Source organism: Eupeodes corollae, chromosome 3, assembly GCF_945859685.1.
Source record: "Eupeodes corollae chromosome 3, idEupCoro1.1, whole genome shotgun sequence".
In the NCBI taxonomy this organism is placed as follows: Eukaryota; Metazoa; Arthropoda; class Insecta; order Diptera; family Syrphidae; genus Eupeodes; species Eupeodes corollae.
The window spans coordinates 19,944,924-19,966,404 of NC_079149.1; the positions used below are offsets into that span (position 1 = coordinate 19,944,924).

Here is a 21,481-nt window from a genome sequence, read left to right on the forward strand (position 1 = left end):
TTGGGCAATCGGTAAAATCCTCATTGGTAGATATAAATGAAAATGATAATAATGACATTCAAATTTGCGACCTTCACCTACTTGAAAATAAACTAATACTTAGGCTATAGTTAAATTCTACTCGTACGTACCCTCTTTTGTGCAAGTACATCCAGGCAGCATCCAAATGTCCTCCATTACAACCGGGTTGTCTTGTTGCACAGGATAAAATGTTTTGTGGCGAAAGATTAACAACTTCCCTACCCTGAGATTGAATTGCATAACGATCAGATGCAACGGAAGTGGTTGAAATAGCCCATGAAGAACCGCACCAACCTTCAAACAAAATTTAAACAGTAAAATAAGTCAAAGCTGTTTTGAAAATTGATTTATCAATCAATTACCTTGATCTGGTACTTCAGTAACATAATTTACCCACTTGTCAACGGAATTAAAGGATCTTGGTAAACTCAAGTGTGGACTTGATAGTCTAGACATGGCCTTAACTCGGACTGACGGTTCCAATGTACCTAAATAAAAAAAAATATTTTATACAAATCTTGACAGATGATTATTTTTTGTAAATTTATACCTAAACGCAATTTCAATCCTTCCTTGTATTTTCTACCCCAAAATTCTTCATATTTTCTCGCTGACCAACCGAGATCTGAGATCGAATTAACATTATAAATGAGATCTTCATCTGTCAAACACAGATCTTGACTACAAACAACACGACCATCTTGTTGACATTTGCAAACATTACAATTATCCATGACAGTTGACAGCGGTTTCATATTTCGATTATTATAAATACATGCTTTTAGTGGATGGGCAATTGGTTCGTTTAGACAAAACGGTTTGTAATCGGGACAACAATCGCCGGGATTCCAATTACAAAATTGATCACAGTAACACAGGGTGTCTATAAATTAAAATAAAAAAAATACAAATTTAAATAAGACGAATTTAATTAAAAAGCTTAAATGATAAAATAAAACTTACTTGAAATTTGAACTGAACAATTATCTTGTCGGTTATTACAGCAAATATTATGACGTTTGCAATAATCTCCAGGGAATTCTTCTCGCAAATCTTCCCTATAATCATTTGCAGCTATCACAGCTATTAGAATAGCTGCTACAATAACTTGTGATGCTATATGCTGTAATCTGAGATTCATTTTGCCCATGTTTTAAAAGCAACGTTTTTAGGTTAACTGCAAAGAAATTATACATAAATAAATTATAAATTAAGTAACGTTTTTTTAAATAATTAAATATGGGCTTAAGAACACATGACAAAAAATAACTATTTATAAAAAAAATGTTTATTACAGAAGCTATCTAGGAGGATGCAGATTTTGAGAATTAACTTCACAGCGATAATAACTTCATCGTGAATAGGAATTTATTTAAGTTGTGAATTTTATTAAGAAAAAAAGAGGGTGATAACTTCCCATCTTGTCTGTCTATTTGTCTTGCATAAAAGTTTGTAGTTTTTCGTGTTGGATTTAAAAAGTTGTTAGTTGAATTATTTTTAAACATTTTTAAATTACGAACAATATTGTTCATATAAAGAAAAATTTGTTTTACTAATTTTAGCAGCATTTCTTATTTTTTTTACAAATTAGATGAATAAAATTAATTTTAGAGGTATTAAGAATCGAAAATCAATTTTTAACAAATTTGGGTAATATTTTTTATGAAAAAACGGAATACCTATTGGATTTTTATAAAAAATAAATATAAAATAAATAAATGCGAAATAAAAAGAGTTTAAAGACAATATTTTTAATTTTCAAAAGCTTTTTAAACAGTAAGTAAATTTTTACCAAGTTTTGTTGTTTTTTTGTTAGTTTTTTTTTTGTAAAAAATAGATTTTCCTCAAAATTTTACTGAATGTTGACAACATCATTTTTTAAAAGATAAAAGTAGTCTAATATTCCAAAGTTTTGAAAAGATATTTGAGTCGAAAATCAATGTTTACCAACATCGAGTAATGTTTTTTTTAGGTTTTTATTTTTTATAAAAAAAACTGTCAATTCGATTTTTCTCAAAATTTAATTGAATTTTTTTTTTAAATATATTTGTTTTATATCACATTACAATTTATTATATAAAATTTAATTCAAGTCTCTAGCGTTTTTGGTTTGTAAGATATTTATGGTTAACCAAAATTGTCACCTTTTTTTAAACTGCTATAGTAAAAAAACCGCCCACGCAATTTTCTTGAGAGCCCTTTCTGCCTTTTTATCTGTATAACAAATTCAGGCACGCACAGACATTTTTCTAAAAATCTGTTATATCGACTCTAGCTACCATGAAACGTCGAGAAATACCAAAATTTTCAATTCGACAAACTTTTAACCATCCCTGTGTGTTGGTACTGTTGTCAGATGAAGGGGACCTACAGTTTTAAGCCGAATCTGGCTAATTAGAGAAAGTACCTTTCATGACAAGAATTACTCTTGGAGGATTTGTCAATTTCTAGCAAGAGGCAGTACCCGTGTAAGAAACTTAATATTGCACAAGCCGAGCTTGTATCCAAGACTTCTGGCATGACAGTCCAACGCATTAGCCATCATGCAACGGGTGCTATCCTTTAAAATATGTGAATGTAGGGTTAAGGTACATATCATGTTATTTTTTTTTCTCAGCCTTTAAACATTAATAATATTTTTAAGCTTTGCTCGAAAATTCGTCTTTATGTTAACGGCGTGAATCCTTCTCCTGATTAAAAGCCTGGATCTGCCCTTGCGTCAAATTTTTTTACATAATAATTAGGTTTTATAGTCTTAAAAGTTCAGTCAACAGAAGAGCTCAAGCCTGTCGATCACTAGCAACGTCATCGATGATCAAGTGCTTAAAATGCATCAAAACAATCCTAATTTTCATGGAAGAATTATCTTCAGCAAAATTATAGTATTTGGGTATCAAAAATTGATGCATGATTGTCGAAAAGTACCTCCATTCCCAAAATATGTTAATGTTTTTGGGTTGATGGTGTGATTCGACTTTCTCTTTTTAAAAATGAGACTGATACAACTTTAAGGGTGAACGAATTGCACTGAACCGTCTGGTTTAACACCTTTAGTCTTTTTTCATTAAAGCCACGTGAAAGAGAAGGATTATGCTTATGCTTCACAAATGATGTTAAATATGTTTCCCTCTCCATATGCGACCTTTAAACAATATACGTAAACAACTTAATAATTATGGTATATTTTAAGATATGAGACATTGTTTATTTGCTTTAACCTAAAATTCTGTTTTTGTTTTCATAGATAAGATAAGAGTTGGAATTTTTATATCTAACAACATTTTTTTGTATGTAAACAATTCAGAATGTCTACAACTTTAAAGACTAAAAATTATGCTTGGAAAACATCTTAAAGCCTTTTTTTGTAATGAAACTTAAATTTAAATAAAAATTAGTTTTATTTTAATTTTATTACGCTTTTTACTTTTAAGATCGACAAGATTGTTTTTAGATAAATTTTGATTTTATTTTAATTATGATGTCATATTCATTTAAAACATTCTCATCATCAACAAAAGCATACAAATAATATTAAAACGCGCAAATTGAATTTGAAACAAGTTAGCTTATCTTTATGTGGAACTGATTTATTCAATTTTATAATTAAAACCTTTTGTTTTTAATCTAAATTTAATTAACAAAAAAAAACATATTATTGGGTTAAAACTTGATGACAGTAATGAATTGAATTAATTTATGTATCCCAGGTGCTTTTTAGCAGTTATTTTTATATATTGAAACCAGTAAAATGTCTTTTTTAAATCGATCTACAAGTTAGGACAGACGCAGACGTTTTTGATTGATAAAAAAATCAATGACAAAAATAAGAAACGTTTTTTGAATTCATAATTGATATGATGAGTCACTAATATTCTTTCGAATAGATTTTCTTAGTCTGGATACAATAAATTTTGTTCAATGGTTAACATTATAATGTGTTTCAACAAAATTAATGTTTTCAATAACATTTGGATGTCCTTATAAAATCAATTTTATTTTTCAAATAACCATGTTCTATAAAAATTAATTCTTTTCTGATATTTTTGCGGTACATTTTGAATAGCTTCTAAAAATTATTGACGTATATTTTTTAATAATTGTTCAAAAATATTGCTAACAAAACAAAACAACTGTTTTTAATTGATACACAAAAGCTGATTCATTACCTAATTCTGTTGTTTTTATCTTTAAGCCCATAATATACCTAAATAAATTCCATTGTTATTGATATTTACCATTCCAAACATATTTTGGAATTTTTGAAAATCTGTTTTTTTCTTAGTATGTATGTTTAATTTAATGATTGTTTTAGTAAAAATAAAATGACGATATCTAAGATTTCTATTGGTTGGAATTTTTATGATATCGTGATAGACACTAGACAGTGTTTTTGTTTTCATGGCATTTGTTTGCATTACTTTAAAAAAAAAAATAAGATTATGTACATAAGTTTTTTGTCAGGTTGTTTGAAGTCAGGTTCAATAAACGCTAAATAAAATGTGTGTATTTACTCTTTTCGTTGAGCCTACATAATTTGACAATAATCTTTAGAATTTTTGAATACAATCTAAGATCCAGAAACTTCATGTCCTTGAAAATCGAAATAACCGAAAACAATTATTCCGAATACCCAAAATACAGAAATTGTAATTCTTGAATGAATCCGTGAGACATTAACATTAATAAATCAAATGTTTATTTCGAATATTCAGACTAAATAACAAAAACTGTCTTTTCTTTATTTTCTTCCATTCAACTGCAATTATCTCGAAAAGTGTAAAAATAATTCGGTCGGAAAAACATCTAAGAAACAAATTAATTAACAAATATTTGCAATCAATTTGCTTTTGTTAGAATACAACTTGTTATTGATAAAATTTAATATGACGTTTAAAAAATTAATCACTTTTATTAAAAGAGAAAAAATCTGTTATTATGACACTACTGTTTATAGATAAAGCTTTCATCGGAAGTCTGGAGAAATAAAAAACATCCTCTTTCTGGCTTAAAAAATTTTGGCTGTTATGTTTTTAATGGACTTTTCTTTAAAGAAAAAGTATCTTCGTTAAAATACTGTGTTTGCCTCAGGGTAGGGAAAGGGAGAGGGGAAAGATGAGTGATCATTTGGTTGTATTTGTATCTTTTCTAAAACGACCAATATACATATCTATCATAAAAGTTAAACCTATTTAGGTCTATTTGTTAATGAAATCGATGATATTCGATAATATACGTACTTTTTATATATTGGTTGAATTTTCCTACAAAATAAATTGCATATTTTTTTAGTAGATTTCGTGATATTAATTTAATTCATTTTCCAATAATTTGTTTGCAATATTTCATGCACATATTATAAGGATTTTCACTTATACATGTTTAATTAATTTATACATTTTTAATGTGTTTGAGAAAAATCAAAATGAGTTAACAAGATAACCAACTTATTTTATCAAACAAATGATTTTAGTATTTCAAACAATAAACTTATTCTTATTAAAGATTAAACTCGTTTTCTTTTCTATTTTCGCTGAAATGATAATTTTTACTTAAAGTTTTAATTTAATTTAAAAAAAAGAAACTTCATTAAACAAAGAACACAAAAACTCTTAAATCACTCTTAAGCACATTTTAAATAAATTCAAACAAAATAAAATAGTCACCAATTTGCTTATTTATATATTCTAAATTAAACAAGCTACAAATATTTTTTAAGTGCCATTTAAATAACATATCGATAGTTTGTTAAAATCAAAAGATACAAAAAAACATTTCCTTGTATACACCTAATTAATTTTGGTATCGAATTTATTTTTAATGAACTTGTTCTTTAATAAATTGAATAAGAATGAATATTATGTTAATGGAAAAATCTCATAAAACTTGATATATAAATCATATAAAAAAAAAGGAAAAAGAAAAAACAAATTAAAATTAAAACAGCTGGAACTTGTATTAAATATGAAATGTTAATAAATTAAAACAAAAATAGGGTTGGTATAGAATTAAACTGTTCTTTTTATTTGTATATTAGGTGAAAAATATTTTTTTTATTTTGGTAAAAAGTCCATTGCAATTAAGGGTACACAAAGAAGGATTTGTTCTCTGGTGCAAGTTAATCATTTGCATTTCACAAGCTCCAGTTCTTCAAGCATCAAGGGTTAAAAGAAACTGTTTGCCCCTTTATCATACTCAAATTAATATTTTTTTTTATTTAACGAAAATGAAATTGTCATCTAACCTTAAAACATGTGCAGTTTCATTTTATTCTCCTAAAATAACCCTGACAAAATTAAGAATGTGCAATCGGCTTATAGAAGCTAGTTTGGGTATTAAGTTGTGGTCATAAGGATTAAGGCTTATTATATTGATATCATATTACTGTTGTGTTAATTAAAGAAAAAAAAAAACTAGAGTCAAGTTTGTTTTAAAGAAAAATGTCAACTTCAAACAAAACTTTTAATTTAAACATGTTATTTGAAATTTATGAAGAATTGAAAATAAAATTAAACATTTTTACCAAAAAGAAAAATAAGATTCTATATGCAATCATTTTGCATTAAGCTTAAAAAAAAATTTCAAAATAATTTATAACCCATAACGGGTGTGAGGTAAAAATAATCTGACGTCGATATATATATTTTAATTTCACTATTATTTTAAGTAATTTTTTTTCTTTAGGTTTTCATTTTTGTAAGAAAAAACTGTCAATTAGATTTTTATAAACATTTTACTAAATGTGGAAAACATTATTTCTTGTTGAATTAAATGTTCAATTAGACAAATGAATTAGAAAGCAAGTCTTTTACAATAGTTGCAATACTTAGTGAATTTTTTAATGTATTAATTTTAAAGAAAAAAAATCAAAAATAGTTTCCTAACAAATATTTTCTTATCACCCGAACGACATTTTGTTTCTTTAATTTTAGTTTTTTTGTTTAATACATTTTGATTAAAGGCCAACATATTTTATTTAAATGGCTTTAAAAGGTTTGAATTTGTTAAAAACAAGATGAATTCTATGTAAAAAGTCTTGAAAATATTTGCTCACAATCACCTTAATTCAATTGTTAGTCATATAGAACTGAACTTATGGATTCTCCAAATGAATTTTGGTCAACCTGAAGCTGGAGATTGTTACATTTTTTTTAAATATTTTTTTTAGAGTTGTAGGCGTTCAAAAGTAGTGATATTGGAAAATTTCAAACACCAAATATTCACCAAAAAGTTTCCATTTCATTCTATTTGTGTCCATTATTTTTAAAAAATCTTATAGCGCTTCATAACTTTTCGGGTTTAAAGTCATTGAAGTAATTTTGTACCTGCGATGTATAGAAACTATGTACCTACACTTTATATGGCAAGTATTATATTTGTACAAAATTTCGAACTCGCGATTTTAATCAAACATTACATTACTATGGTAGAGAAGTCCAAAATCTATCTATCCACGCCCCTACAGCCCAGACCATAAAGTCGATTGAGTTCAAACTTGAAAATTAAGGTTTTAAGTCCATTTGCTTAAGGCTTTTTATTCTATTTCTTTTTAAGACTTAAAATAATACCAATCGTCCCCATACAAATTTTTAACTTCCCAAAGGAAGTTATTGCAATGGGTCTGATTTGTCAATTGGAAAATTTTGACATATGAGTGGAAATAAAAGATTTTTAGAAAGATGTCTGTGCGTGTGTGGGTACATACGTTCGTACGTCCGTATGTCCGTACGTTTGCGACGTTTTTTCGTCGTCCATAGCTCAAGAACCAAAAGAGATATCGGATTCAAATAAATTTTGTTATACAGATAATAAGGCCAGTAAGATGCAGAAAGGGCTCTCAAGAAAATTGCGTGGGTGGTTTTCTTACCATAGCAGTTTAAAAAAGGTGAACATTTTGGTTAACGCTAAATATCTCATGAACCAAAAACAGACATTTTTGAGAAAAATCGAGTTGACAGCTTTTTTAAAAAATAAAAAGCTAGAATAACATTCCTCAAAGTTGGTAAAAATTAAATTTCGACTAAAATATCTTTTCAAAAATTTGCGATTATGCATTCCAACTAATTTTAACTTATAAGAAATAATGTTTTTAACATTCGGTACAATTTTGAGAACAATCGAATAGACAGTTTTTTTTATAAAAAATAAAAACCCTTACAAACAAATTAATAAAAGTTGGTAAAAATTTGTTTTCTGCTCAAATATCTTTTCAAAACTTTGAGATATTGGTTTTAAGTTGCTTTTATCTTTTAAAAATATTGTTGACAATTCAGTAAAATGTTGAGAATAATCGAATTGACAGTTTTTTTTACAAAAAAATTAAAAACCTACAAAAAAATTTACAAAAGTTGGTTAAAATTTGTTTTCGACTAAAAATCTATTTAACAGAACTAGATTTTCAAACTAAACTGTTTCCTTATATGACAAATATTGTTGGTAATTTTAAAATTTTTAAAAATAATTCAACTAACAACTTGTCAAACCCAACACTAAAAACTTTCAGTGTGGGTCGCATCCCAGCCTCTTTTTTGGTAAAAAATGAAAAAAAAAAAAATCTCAAAAACGAATAGAAAGATTTTTATTTAAAATTTGATTTCTTAACTTTGGTTATTTCTATAAAAAAAAATATTTTTGTATTACTCCAGAAGGGGACCCCCCATAGAACCGTTATTTTATTTTTAAGTTTTCTCAAGAACTAATGAACTGATTTCAACAGTATAAGAGCACAAGCTCTTATACTGTTTCAATTATATTTGTCAATTTTTTCTTTTTTAAATTAAAATAAAGATAATTTTTTTCCAAATTTGATGTCTCGAAAATGGTTCATTATGTTTTACGAAGACATTGGATACATAAGTTATTTTGCATAAGTTCAAAAACAAAGCGTGTTAAATCATTTTAACTATCGAAGTTCGGCTAAAAAACGATATATTTGTAATTTAAGGTCAACCAAATTTATAAACAAAATAAATTGGGTGGCGCAACAGTCCGTTTGAGAACTAGGGCCTAGTGACTGAGAACACCCAACTATTCCTGTGTACGAGAACAGGGATTTATTGCTTCTTTTAAATTGTTGAAGTGAAAAAACACCCACTGAATTTGTTTAAAGGGAGGTACTTTCTTATGCATTTAAAGAAGTCTGCCTAAAACCAAGGCTTTAGGACCTTGAAAGGAATTACAGACCGATTACAATGACTTTAAATAAAGTTGTAAAATGAATACATTTGTATAAAAAACAAAGCCTTATACAGTATTGATAATATTTACTTAATACTGTAATAAATAAATCAAACAAAAAAACTTATTAAAATTATGAAAAAGTTTTATTTCATAATTCGAAACAAAATATTTCCTATTTAACTGAAGAACAATTTGTTTTATTTATTAAATTTTGTTAACTAAATTTTAAATTAAGGGCACCAAATTTATTTTAATGGCAATAGGCTTGAAAAAGACCACAGACCCTCATCAAAAAATGTCGAATGCTTATTCATAAAGATCCCAATTTATGAATTTTCCAAAAAAAATGTCGGTCAACCTGAATCTGAAGATTGTTGCATTAAAAACAAAATATTTTCTAAGAGTTTTATGTTTTTAAAAGTGATGATATTTTAAAATTTCAAAAAACAAATATTCAGCAAAAAAATTTTAAATTTCATTCAAAGTTTTTTGTCCGTTACTTTTGAAAATCGTATCTCGTCATAATTTTATTGGATATTAAGATCTTTAAAATAACTTTTTTGTTCAGTATTGCCGATGGAATAAACTAACGGTATTATATTTTCATTTAAAAACATTTGATTGTGTTAAGAATAGAACTTTAACATTAAAACAATAACCTAAGAGCCTTACTAAAAAGCAAACACAAATAATACATTTTTAAAAACTCCAGTGGCGATATTTTATTTTTTTGCAAGTTTATGTTCACAATTTTTGAAATTTTTCAATATCATGTATAATTTTCGAGGTCTGCAATTGTAAAAGAAAAAACAAATTTCAGTTTAATAAGCTTACTAAAGACGTTATAATGATAGATACAAGATAACTCAGTAAGTAAGGATCATATGGATGATCATTCATCCAGCACAAAAACCCTTAAGCAGGTATTAGGACAAATTGAGAAAATTATTTCGTTTCATCTATTTATTTTTTTTTTAAATTCTCATCTAAAAACACTTCACTCCAGTATCAAAACTAAATCCTTCGAATAAGATTTTTTCAAATTTTGAATACCACACAACCGAAAAGATATTTACCTAAAACACTGCTTAAAAATATCAATCCAATCTTTTTTAAATTAAAACAAAAATACTGTGCATCAAAGTAACTTACATTCAATGACAGGAAATTGTAAACAATATTTTTATATTCAATTAATTTCAATAATAAGGAAATAATCAAATTGTCGCACTTACATTTCTATATAAATATTTAAATATTTATCGGCGAGTTAAAGAATGTGATAACTTCAGCAAAAATTAAAACAAAAATATCACAAACGGTAAATTGATTCGAATAATTTGAATTTGAACTTGATCGGTTTCACTGTATCATCAACTTTTTTTTTAATTTTATGTCACTAAGTCTTCGGCATACGACAATTATTTAACTGGTCTCCAATTAATTATATTTCAACTAATATTCAATTTAATTTGTTTTAAATATATTTTCTTCTTTTATCAATAAATCTTCACAGCCATTAAAAAACTCTCGAAGTTTGAAAAACAAACAAATTGTTTTACGAAAAAAATGCACCTATTGCTTTTATTGAAAATTGAAACCAAAGTTCTATCTTATAACACTGATATCAAAACTACTAACAACTGACTACGAATATCTTTTCCTTATTTTGAATAAAAGTCAACGTATTTCACATTTTATATAAAAATAATTCGCGTTGTGATAAAATGTTTGGCACACAACCCGTTAAGTTCACTTCAAGATTGATACTGAATTTTCAACAACAAACTGTAACACACGAAAGCCCCAACTTGATACAAGTGCCTTAGCCTCAGCCACAGTGCCAGCCAGCCAGCCAGCTACCTTAATAACAATTTTGCAGATAAATTCGCATTCATCAAAAAGAACAAATAAAAGATACAATAAAAGAATCTAAAGAGCAGACATTCTAAGAACTTTTGAACTTTTTTGTAAAAAAATCTTTTTGTAGGTATTCTGATCGTTCACCAAAAGGGTGCTCTGCTAATTATAACTTCTGCAGAACTTTGAATATTTACAGATCGAATTGAGTCTGTACAAATGTTATGGGCTTATGCGTAAGGCAGACAGAGATTGTGGCACACCGATCAAGAGGTTAGCGGTATGGTTTTTTCTGAGTTTTGTTGTAGTTGTGGGTGGTTTGGGGCTGAAAGCTTTTCTTTGGCATCTGTACCGTTGAATTTTGGCCCAAATAAGTAGGTCTCTCTCTCTATTCTGTTTATTTCTCTCATATCTTGATTTAAAGAGAACTTAAATGTCTCTTTCCCTCTCTTTGAGGAGTGATGATTGGTGAGCTTTCTGCAAAGTCTGTAGCAGTGCTGAATCATCAACGGATACAACTGATCGTGCCATTAGTCCGATTCGGTAGGAAAGTCAGAATAGAATTTGTTCACCTTTTTAATCTTTATCTTTTTGACGTCATCTTTTTGTCGTATTTTATTTTTACTGTACCATCTGAGGGTGGTTAGAAGTATGTAGGTTAGGCTGGCGCCAAAGGGGTGGAATTTTTCGAATATCTTATTCTTGTTAGTTTCAATTATTTTTCCGAATTAACACAAGGAAAGGAAAATAGGTATTTTCATTTATGAAGTCATTTTAGTGTTATTTTGCATACGTACGTAGGTACATAGATAAAGTATCTATGAGATTGTTTTTTTTTTTTTAATTTGTTTGTTTTCTTATTTTTTTGTTGGTTTTCAAGTGATCGAAAAATAAGCGGATGTGTTTTTAAGTTGATAAATAATCGAATAAATTCTTTTGGTTATTTTTTTGTATAGCTGGTGATTAAAATTAATATTTTCGAATTTAGATAAATAAATAAAAAACAATGGAATTGATGATTAACGATAATCGATCATTTTTAATAAATAGGTATTTGGTGTAGATTGACGTGATTTTGGTCAATAAAGAATTTGTAGATTATAATTATATTAAAGTATTTGTTTAAAATTTGGCTGTGTATTTTTTAGAAAGATTTAGATTTAGAATTGAAGCGATGAGAACCGCTTGCTCAGAAGAAAGAAAAAAGCCCATGACAAGCGTGAAGTTGAGGAGATCCAGAGATGTTTTAACAGGAACAAAAATCGAAACTCACCATCTTTTCATCGATTTTAAAGCAGCTTATGACAGTAACGAACTATACCGTGCATTGTTGAGTTTTGGTATCCCTACCAAACTGATACGACTCATCAGGATGACGCTGGAAGATGCTCGTTGCTGCGTCAAAATTGGAAGAGACTCGACCAAAACCTTCGAAACCACCAGAGGACTTCGACAAGGCGATGCGCTGTCATGTAGCTGCTTCAATATTGTTCTTGAAAGAGTGGTACGCAACACCAACGCAAAGACAAGTGGCACCATCTTTCAAAAATCCACACAATATCTTGAATATGCAGATGACATCGACATTATGGGAAGAACCAAACGAGCAGTGACGTGTGCTTTCTCTAATGTCGAGTCTAAGGCGAAGAAAATGGGTCTTGACATTAACGAGGATAAAACGCAGTATTTACTGTCGTCAAATAGAGTCGATTCACACCGTAGACTTGGTCAAAATATGACAATTGACAGGTACAACTTTGAGATGGTAATACAAAAATAAATGCATTTAAGACAGTTCACAAAAACAAAATAAAACAATTATCCTCCGAAAAGCATTGCAGCATTTGTCTTAGACAATGAATAACCGTTTACAGAAAATTAATTTAACTGTCATTCTGCTAAGCCTTTTCGGGAAGGAATGTTGTAATTGCTTAAAACCTTAATAAATTATTCTTTATAATACATTGTGTGAGATAAGTAATTTGAAGTCAATATCTTTCATTGTTCTTCTAATACTTGAGTCAAAACCAATATTTTATCAGTTGTTAGTAGTTTTTGTAGGTTTGCGTGTTTTGTTAAAAAAAATTGTCTGTTGAATTTTTATAAAAAGTAACTAAAAATAACCAACAATATTTTGTATTTAATGAAATATTTTAATTTCAAAATCTATTTCTGTTAACGAGATCAATTTTAGTAGCATTTCTAGAAAGTTGTTATTTTTATAAAAGCAAATACGGGTTAGACTTTCCTTAAATTAATATTTTACGTTAACAATAAAATTTAGGACAGAATGAAATCATCTTGAGGTCAATATCGTCATCCATTCACAAGATATCCAGAAAAGAATATCATCTTTTACCAATTTTCTGTACTATTTCTTGAAAATTTTAATTTGTTTGAAAAAACGAACTTTTGTAATTTTACTGAATGTTGAAAACTGCATTTTCTATAAGATGAAATTATTTTAAAACTATCTTAAATTTTTAAAAAGATATTTTAGTCAAAAATCAATTTTTACCGAGTTTTTGTAAAAAAAATTGTCATTTCAAGTTTTCTCACAATTTTACCATATGTCAAAAACGTAATTCTTCGATGTTTAAAATTATTTTCTGTTCGTAAAATATTCCAGGTGATAAATAATGTTTTGTTTATTTTTATTGACATTATACATTATTGAGTGTATAACCCAAATATTAATTGAAATCCCAACGTAAGTGGAATATTTGTAGTTTTAAGTTATAAAAAAACATTAAAAACTGTAAAATTTTTCGGAATAAGAATTACAAATCATAATCAAAGGTTTAAGAGTTTTAAGATAGATGTCTGAGTGAGCGTGCGTGCGTTGGTACGTCCACACGTTCGTTCGAGACACCTTTTGTCGTCGACTTTATCTCAAAAACCAGCAGAGATATCGACTATAATATCTATTAACATTGCAAAGTCATAACAGCTTCACAGAAACTAAAGGAAATTGTGTCAAGTCTTTTTGTCTCCCCGTCAGAAATAGTTCTATCTATTTTGCATTACAAACTTACTTACACTGATTTTTTGAATTAATTCGGAAATGCTTAGAATAAATACATTTCACCAAACGTGGCCTATATTAGAAAAAGTAGATAAATGGAGAATTGTAAATTTTGCAAAATAGGACAGCATTGATTGGATTAAACTTAACTGGTAGCAAAATAGACAAAAAGCTAAATATTATGTAAGTAAGTAAATTAAATTCATACCGAGGTATTATAATGAAAACCTTGTTAATCCTGAAACTTTTCAAATAACGAACCTTTCTTGTCACACTTCTTTTGAATTGATTAATATACTTCAAGAAGATTAATCAAAAGCATTGCATTTACTCTTTACTTTAAGTAAACTTTTCAAGCATTATGATGCAGTATAAGTCTATTAATTGCAATTCAATTAGAAACAAGCTTTTTTTTCTTAAAGAAACCTTTAAGTTTAATTAAATATGTAAGTATCTACACACTTCATTGATTTTATTATCAACAATTTGAAGAAACATATTACAACTATGCGGAACTGTAATAAAAAAATAGCAGATATGAGTATTTAACAATTTAATTGATATGAGCGATAATAATAAATGATGACATGATGATAATGATATTATGTTGTATATATACGAGTATGCATTTCTTGTACTTTTTATTTTTTAAAGTAAAGTGCAGTCAAGAGCTCTGTCATTAAAGTGTCACTTGCCATAAATATCTCAATTATAAGAATGAAAAACATACAAGTGATACACGAACAGATGTTTAATATTAATAAAAATGTTTTATCAATCAAGTTCAATGGAAAGGTTTTCATTTTTTTTTTTCAAAGCCTTAAAACAAGGTTGGAATTAGATAAAATTGAAATCATTCTTTGTACATTTAGAACAAAACATAAATAGTTAGCAGACATTTTTAAATGATGACTCACTAAAAAATATGAAATAAAATGATGAATGGAAAAAGGTAATGCTTGTTTTGAAACTCAAGGATATTTCGTATTTCTACGAACATATTTTAAAACTTGAAGAAATACATTTTTGTAGTAGTTTTATATTTTTGTAATTTAATTTATGAATGCTTTTATTTTGTTCTTGATTTTGAACATTGATGACGTCATGTCATATTAAACGATACAAAGTCCAAATATCAATACACAATTCACAAATTAAAATTGGTCATAAATAAAAATACCAATTAAGCCTGTTTAGTTTTGCGATGTTTCTGATTATTATTATTTTGTGTCATATTCAATCGACGAAGAAAACAAAAAACAACATAAAGCTTAAGAAAAAAGAATATAAACAAATTTAAAAATTATAAGAAAAATAAAAAGAAATAAATAAAAAATGATGACAATTAATTAAAACCATTATCGAAAAGAAATATGAAATGAATTGTTTAAAATGCATTGCATCTGGAATAATTGTGATTAACTTGACCTCAACCCAATATCAGACAGAGTATCTTTTATAATGTACGTAATCAAATAATAAAAAGAAGAAAAAATGGAATGGAAAAAGAAACAAGTGATGATGATGGTGATATGGTGCCTCTGATGCAGACGGAGGCAGTTACTAATTAGGTCAAATTGATTCGGAGGATTCGAGGAAATTACTTAACGCAAAGGCTTACATTTCAAATTGTATGCAAATTTAAATCTAAAGATGGATTTCTTTTTTGAAGAGGCGTATAATTATGGGCTAAGATATAAAAATTAATACATATATAACCTTTAGGAATACAAAGCTGGTTATAATTTATATCTATCACGTCATGTTGATATCATGGGGCACAGAAAATTGGTGGAGGAAATTAGGTCGTCAAAATATATCAACACCATTAATGTCCTTTAATTCCTTTGGTTTGACACAGTTCCATGCGATTTCTATAACTCGGCTGGAGGAGTTATCTGACAGTTTTGAATGGAAGAGCATATGTTTTTTATTATTTACTTAAATAAAATATAAAAAAAATAAATTAATTGGGTGGCGCAACAGTCCGTTGTGAACCAGGGCCTAGTGACTTACATACAACTCTTAACAATTTCTGTGTGCGAGTAAAGTTGTCACGGTGGAGTGGACCTACAGTTTTAAGCCGAATCCGAACGGCTAATTTGAGAAAGCACAAATAAAATATTACATACAAATAATTTTCGAATTTCCTTTCCTTTGAATCCTATGAATTATTGGTACTTTTAGAAATCATCACAATAATTTCTTAGATTTACAGTTTTACCAATTAATATGCCACATGTCAATAACTGCCTAAGTTGTTGATAATTTTTATTTTATTCTGCATTCCTTATTTTTCAATTTTTAACTTCCCATAGGAAGTTATTGTAATGGGTCCGATTTGTCAAATTGAAAACTTTGACATTTCTCGACGTTTCAAGGTCCCTAGAGTCGAAAAAAAAAAGATATTTAGAAAGATGTCTGTGCCTGCGTGTGTACGTACGTTTGTACGTCCGAACGTCCGAACGTCCGTACGTCCGTACGTCCGTACGTTCGCGACGTTTTTTTCGTCGTCCATAGCTCAAGAACCAGAAGAGATATCGACTTCAAATAAATGTTGTTATACAGATAATAAGGCAGAAAGATGCAGAAAGGGCTCTCAAGAAAATTGCGTGGGTGGTTTTTTACCATAGCAGTTTGAAAAAAGGTGAAAATTTTGGTTAACCCTAAATATCTTACGAACCAAAAACGCTAGAGACTTGAATTAAACAGGTATATTTTTTGAAAAAAATCAATATAACGTTTTTTTTTCAAAATCAATAAAACTGAAAAAAAAATTTGTCACCTCCAAAATTTTACGACTGAAATATGATTTCATCTCTAAAACAATTTTGTGCAACGAAAAATAATGTTTTTGACATCTGATAAAATTTTAAGAAAAATCTAATTGACAGTTTTTTTTATAAAAAATAAAAATCTAAAAAAAAACATTACTCAAAGTTCGTAAAAATTGAATATCAATTCAAATATCTTTTTAAAAAATTGAAATTTAGGCTTCAAGCTTATTTTATCTTATAAGAAATATTGTTTATAACATTTTGAAAAATGTTGAGAAAAATCGAATTGACAGTTTTTTTACAAAAAATAAAAACCTAAAAAAAAATTATATAAGTTGGTAAAAATTGATTTTCGACTCAAATATCATTTCAAAACTTTAAGATATTGGCTTTAATTTACTTTTATCTTTCAAAAAATCTTGTTGTCAACATTCAGTTAAAGTTTGAAAAAAATCTAATTGACAGTTTTTTTTACAAAAAAAAAAAAAATAAAAAAAAAAAACAATACTAAAACTTCGTAAAAATTTACTTTCGGCTCAAATAGCTTTTCAAAACTTAAAAATATTGGCTTGAAACTTATTTTATTTCACAGAAAATATTGTTTTCGATATTCAGTAATTTTTTATATAAAAATCCAAAAGTCCGTTTTTTCATAAAAAATAAAATCTACAAAAAATAGTACGCAAATTTAGTAAAAATTGATACGAGTACATATAGACAAACTTTTAAGCAAGACAAATCGACAGACGGGATGGGAAGTTATCAGTGTGGGTCGCATCCCAGCTTCTTTTTAAAATTTGAATTTGTAGAGTTAAAAACCGTGTATTTATTCATTTTGAACTTATGTACTTAGAAAACCAAAGTTTTGATTTTCTTATTAACGTTTTTATATTTTCAGAATGCTTTTTGAATTAGACATAGCTGTTATCAAGTAGACATTGGACCAAATTGATAAACATAAAATTTGACTAAAGTCAAAATTTCAGCAAATATTTTTCTGTGCAATTACAGCGTTTTTGTCACCACCGATTTTGTTTGGTCACCTGTTGTTGCCAAAAACTTTAATGCTGCTGATAACTTAATAAAAATCGGAACATCATTTTGTCTTCTGCGAGTAGTTATGTCGGCTGATATGGTGTTAAGTAAGCACATAAATCCGTCCTTAGCAAGATGATAGTTCTTAACGAAACTAAAACAAAAGTATGTATACATTTTTCATTAGAAATACGAGCAAATTGAACGCAGAGGAATAAGAGATAATTCGTGAGTGAGAAAAGGTTTGTAAATATATATACGGTAGAATATTTGAACACATTCATTTCATTTGCTTAAATTATGTTGAGACTAAAGATTTATTTCGTTTTTTCATTAATTTTGGGTTTATTTTTTATAAATGTTCAATTGTATGTATGATTGAAAAAACACCAAACGGAAAACTGTATCAGTTATTTATAAAAAATTTGTTCACATAATATTTTTTGTTGTGAGCTCGATATTATTGTTATTTTAAGAACTCTAAAAGCATATATTTATTAAAATATTACAATTTGACATAACGGACCCCTACAAATAACTTCCAATGGGAAATTAAAAATAATATAATTTTAAACAATTTTAACTATTATGATTTGTACAGTTTTTGAACCGCATAATACTTCACTAATTGTATTCAAAAACTCTATAGATGCCTTATCACTAGTTTACAATTTTATGCTTTTGTTTGTTAAAAAACATCATACACTGTTTATGTTTAATTTTAAATCTAAAAGCTTCCACTTTCAAAAATTTCAACAACTATCATGTTATCATGTTTAAGAGGGTAAACAAAGAAACTGTTTCAGGTGGTGACTTCTTTAACCATTCCGTTCACGATTTAATCGTTTGGATATAAAAACCGAATTCTTTCAAATAAACTAACATAACATGACGTAAAAACAATATAGAATTTAAACAATTCAATTGATTATGCTTAGAATCAACAAATGTCCCCAATCTCCATCCATATAATTAGCAGAACATGCGTAAATTTGCATGAATGTTTTTATGACACATATAAAGGGGCCTACATAATTCATCAAACGTGACTTAATGTCTGAATTAACAATGTCTTGTTTTTCTACAAAGCCTACTTATGATAATGTCAGTTTAGAAAAACAACTCGAAACATTCCAAAATACGAATTAAGTTACCCTTAAAATACAAATTTAAAAACCTGGCCAATGTTAAAAAAACATAAATCCCATTCATCCCATTTAGTAGCACATTTCTGCCAAACCCATTTACGCACAGACAAAAAAGAAAACATTGCCAATTTAACCAAAATAGATTCCACTTAAACTTATCGCAATTTTCTCCAAAACAAACATTTTAATTTTCCAGAACAAAAAAACACCCTCTTGGCCCACTGAGCTGGACATAAACCATCGCTCGTAAAATGAAAAATTGTGATCTTCTCAATTTTATTTCACATTTTCGCGCATATTGCACCGGAAAAGAACAATAAGTGATTTCCAAAGATAAACTAACTTACAAAGATACCGTCATTGAGTTTCCTTAATTTATAATTAAAATGGCGATGGCGCCAAAATAAATTCCTGTCCAATTTGAATACCAGGCCAATTTTGTTGTTTTGAAAAGTGTTTGATTGGTTTGATCTTGAATTTGGGGCATGTTGTTGTTTATGAATGAAATCAAATAATAGAGATTCTTCAAGAAAAAGAATTTATTTATTGTTTGAGGGTTGTATTATAAACAATTTTTTAAATTAACACAATTTAAGTTGACCATATTTACAGCAAATTGAATGTTTTTTAGAATTTATGGGCGTCGTCGTCGTAGGTTTATAGGTTTGCTAAAAGAATTTTGCCGACAAAATATTAAGCTGTCAAAAAATGGAATGTGTTACGAATTTGTTCATAGAATCAAAGTGCGGCATGAAATTGAGACCGCATGCTTCTTGTCCGAAAAAAAATTGAATAAATTATATTGTAAATTGGCAACCGCAGCCGCCGCGGCACGACGTCAACAACTTTGTAGGCCAGATTCATTCAAAAGCGGTATAGAAGAGAACTTTAAACTTTAAAGCATGAATGATCTAAGAAGTAACATAACGTACATACCTTAAATATGAGTGTTTAAAACGTTATCAGTTGTTTTGTGATGACGTGTTGACAAAAATGTGGTTTGAATTTATGAATAATTTATAATTCTTTGAAAAGATGGATTGCTAAGAAGCTTTAAAAGTGGTAATATAAAAATAATGAATTGAAAAGCAAATAAAAATGGTTTGTGATTCATTTTTTGGTTCATTTAGTGTGGGGGTATTTTCATTTGACTCATGAAATGTTTTAATCTTTACCAAATTTGGTTTGACAGTAATTCGTCATATTTAAATATTTTTGCAGCAAATTTAATTGATAACAAAATAAATAGAAATGCAACTTGTTTTAAGAACTGACCCCAAGTCAATCGACGAAAGGAAATTAAACTGCGAAACTAGCCAGGAAATAAGTTTGGAAAATGGGAGTTACGTACAATTTGGTTATTTTATAATCTTTGTAAGTTTTTTAACTTACCAAAGGAAGTTATTGTAATGGGTCCAATTTGTCAAATTGAAAATTTTGTAATTTATCGACGTTTCAAGGCCCCTAGAGTCGAAATAAAAGATTTTTAGAAAGATGTCTGTGCGTGCGTGTGTACGTACGTTCGTGACGTTCGTCACGTTTTTTTTCGTCGTCCATACCTCAATAATCAGAAGAAATATCGATTTTAAATAAATGTTCTTATACAGATAATAATGCAGAAAAGACTGGTGGGTGGTGGAAAAATTGAGTGGGTAGTTTTTTACTTGCTACAGATATGGCAAGTTTTGCATTCGTAAAATTTTACAAATAGAAATTGATTTCATATCTAAAACAATTTTGTGCAACGAAAAATAACGTTTTTAATATCTGGTTAAAGTTTCAGAAAAAGGAAAATGACAGTTTTTCTTATAAAAAATAAAAACCTAAAAAAAACATTGAAACATTACAAACATTAAAAACCGACGGTTGGATTTTTATAAAAAAAGTACTGATAATCGAAAACAATATTTTTTGTGAAATAAAAAAAGTTTGAACACAATATTTTTAATTTTTGAAAATGTATTTGAGACGAAAGTAAATTTCCATTTGATTTTTCTCAAAAAATTTCCCAATATTGAACGCAATATTTCTCATAAGTACAAATTAGGTGGAAGCCATAATCCAAAATTTTTGAAAAAATATTTAGTCGAAAATCAATTTTAACCAATTTTTGTTAATTTTTTGATTAGTTTTTTTATTTTTTGTAAAAAAAACTGTCTATTAGATTTTTTTTAAATATTTTAATGAATGTTAACATCAGTATTTTTACAAAGATAAAAGTAGTTTGAAGCCAAAGTTTTGAAAAGATATTTGAGTAGAAAAACAATTTTTGAACTTTTAGTAATTTTTTGTTTAGGTTTTTATTTTTTGTAAAGAAAAATGCCAATTCCATTTTTCTCAAAATTTGTCCAAATGTTAAAAACAATATTTCTTATAAGATAAAATTATTTAGAAGTTATAATCTCATATGAGAGATATTTGAGTCGAAATTTCGTTTT

At 27.7% G+C, this 21,481-nt stretch overlaps 1 protein-coding gene across 2 annotated transcripts in view; it reads right to left on the bottom strand.

Moving 5' to 3' along the window:
• LOC129949519 (tubulointerstitial nephritis antigen-like) overlaps positions 1 to 21,481 on the bottom strand; it is a 111,963-nt gene that overhangs the window by 1,846 nt on the left and 88,636 nt on the right. Inside the window, exons 1-5 of one of the 2 annotated variants that reach the window (XM_056061036.1) lie at positions 10,434 to 10,996; positions 985 to 1,198; positions 572 to 904; positions 384 to 509; positions 132 to 315 (exon numbers count right to left, since the gene is read on the bottom strand). In XM_056061036.1, the coding sequence (XP_055917011.1) occupies positions 132 to 315; positions 384 to 509; positions 572 to 904; positions 985 to 1,171 (830 nt within the window). In that variant the 5' untranslated portion in view covers positions 1,172 to 1,198; positions 10,434 to 10,996. Of the gene's footprint in view, positions 1 to 131; positions 316 to 383; positions 510 to 571; positions 905 to 984; positions 1,199 to 10,433; positions 10,997 to 21,481 lie in introns of those variants that run through there. The other variant, XM_056061037.1, reaches the window with a different exon arrangement.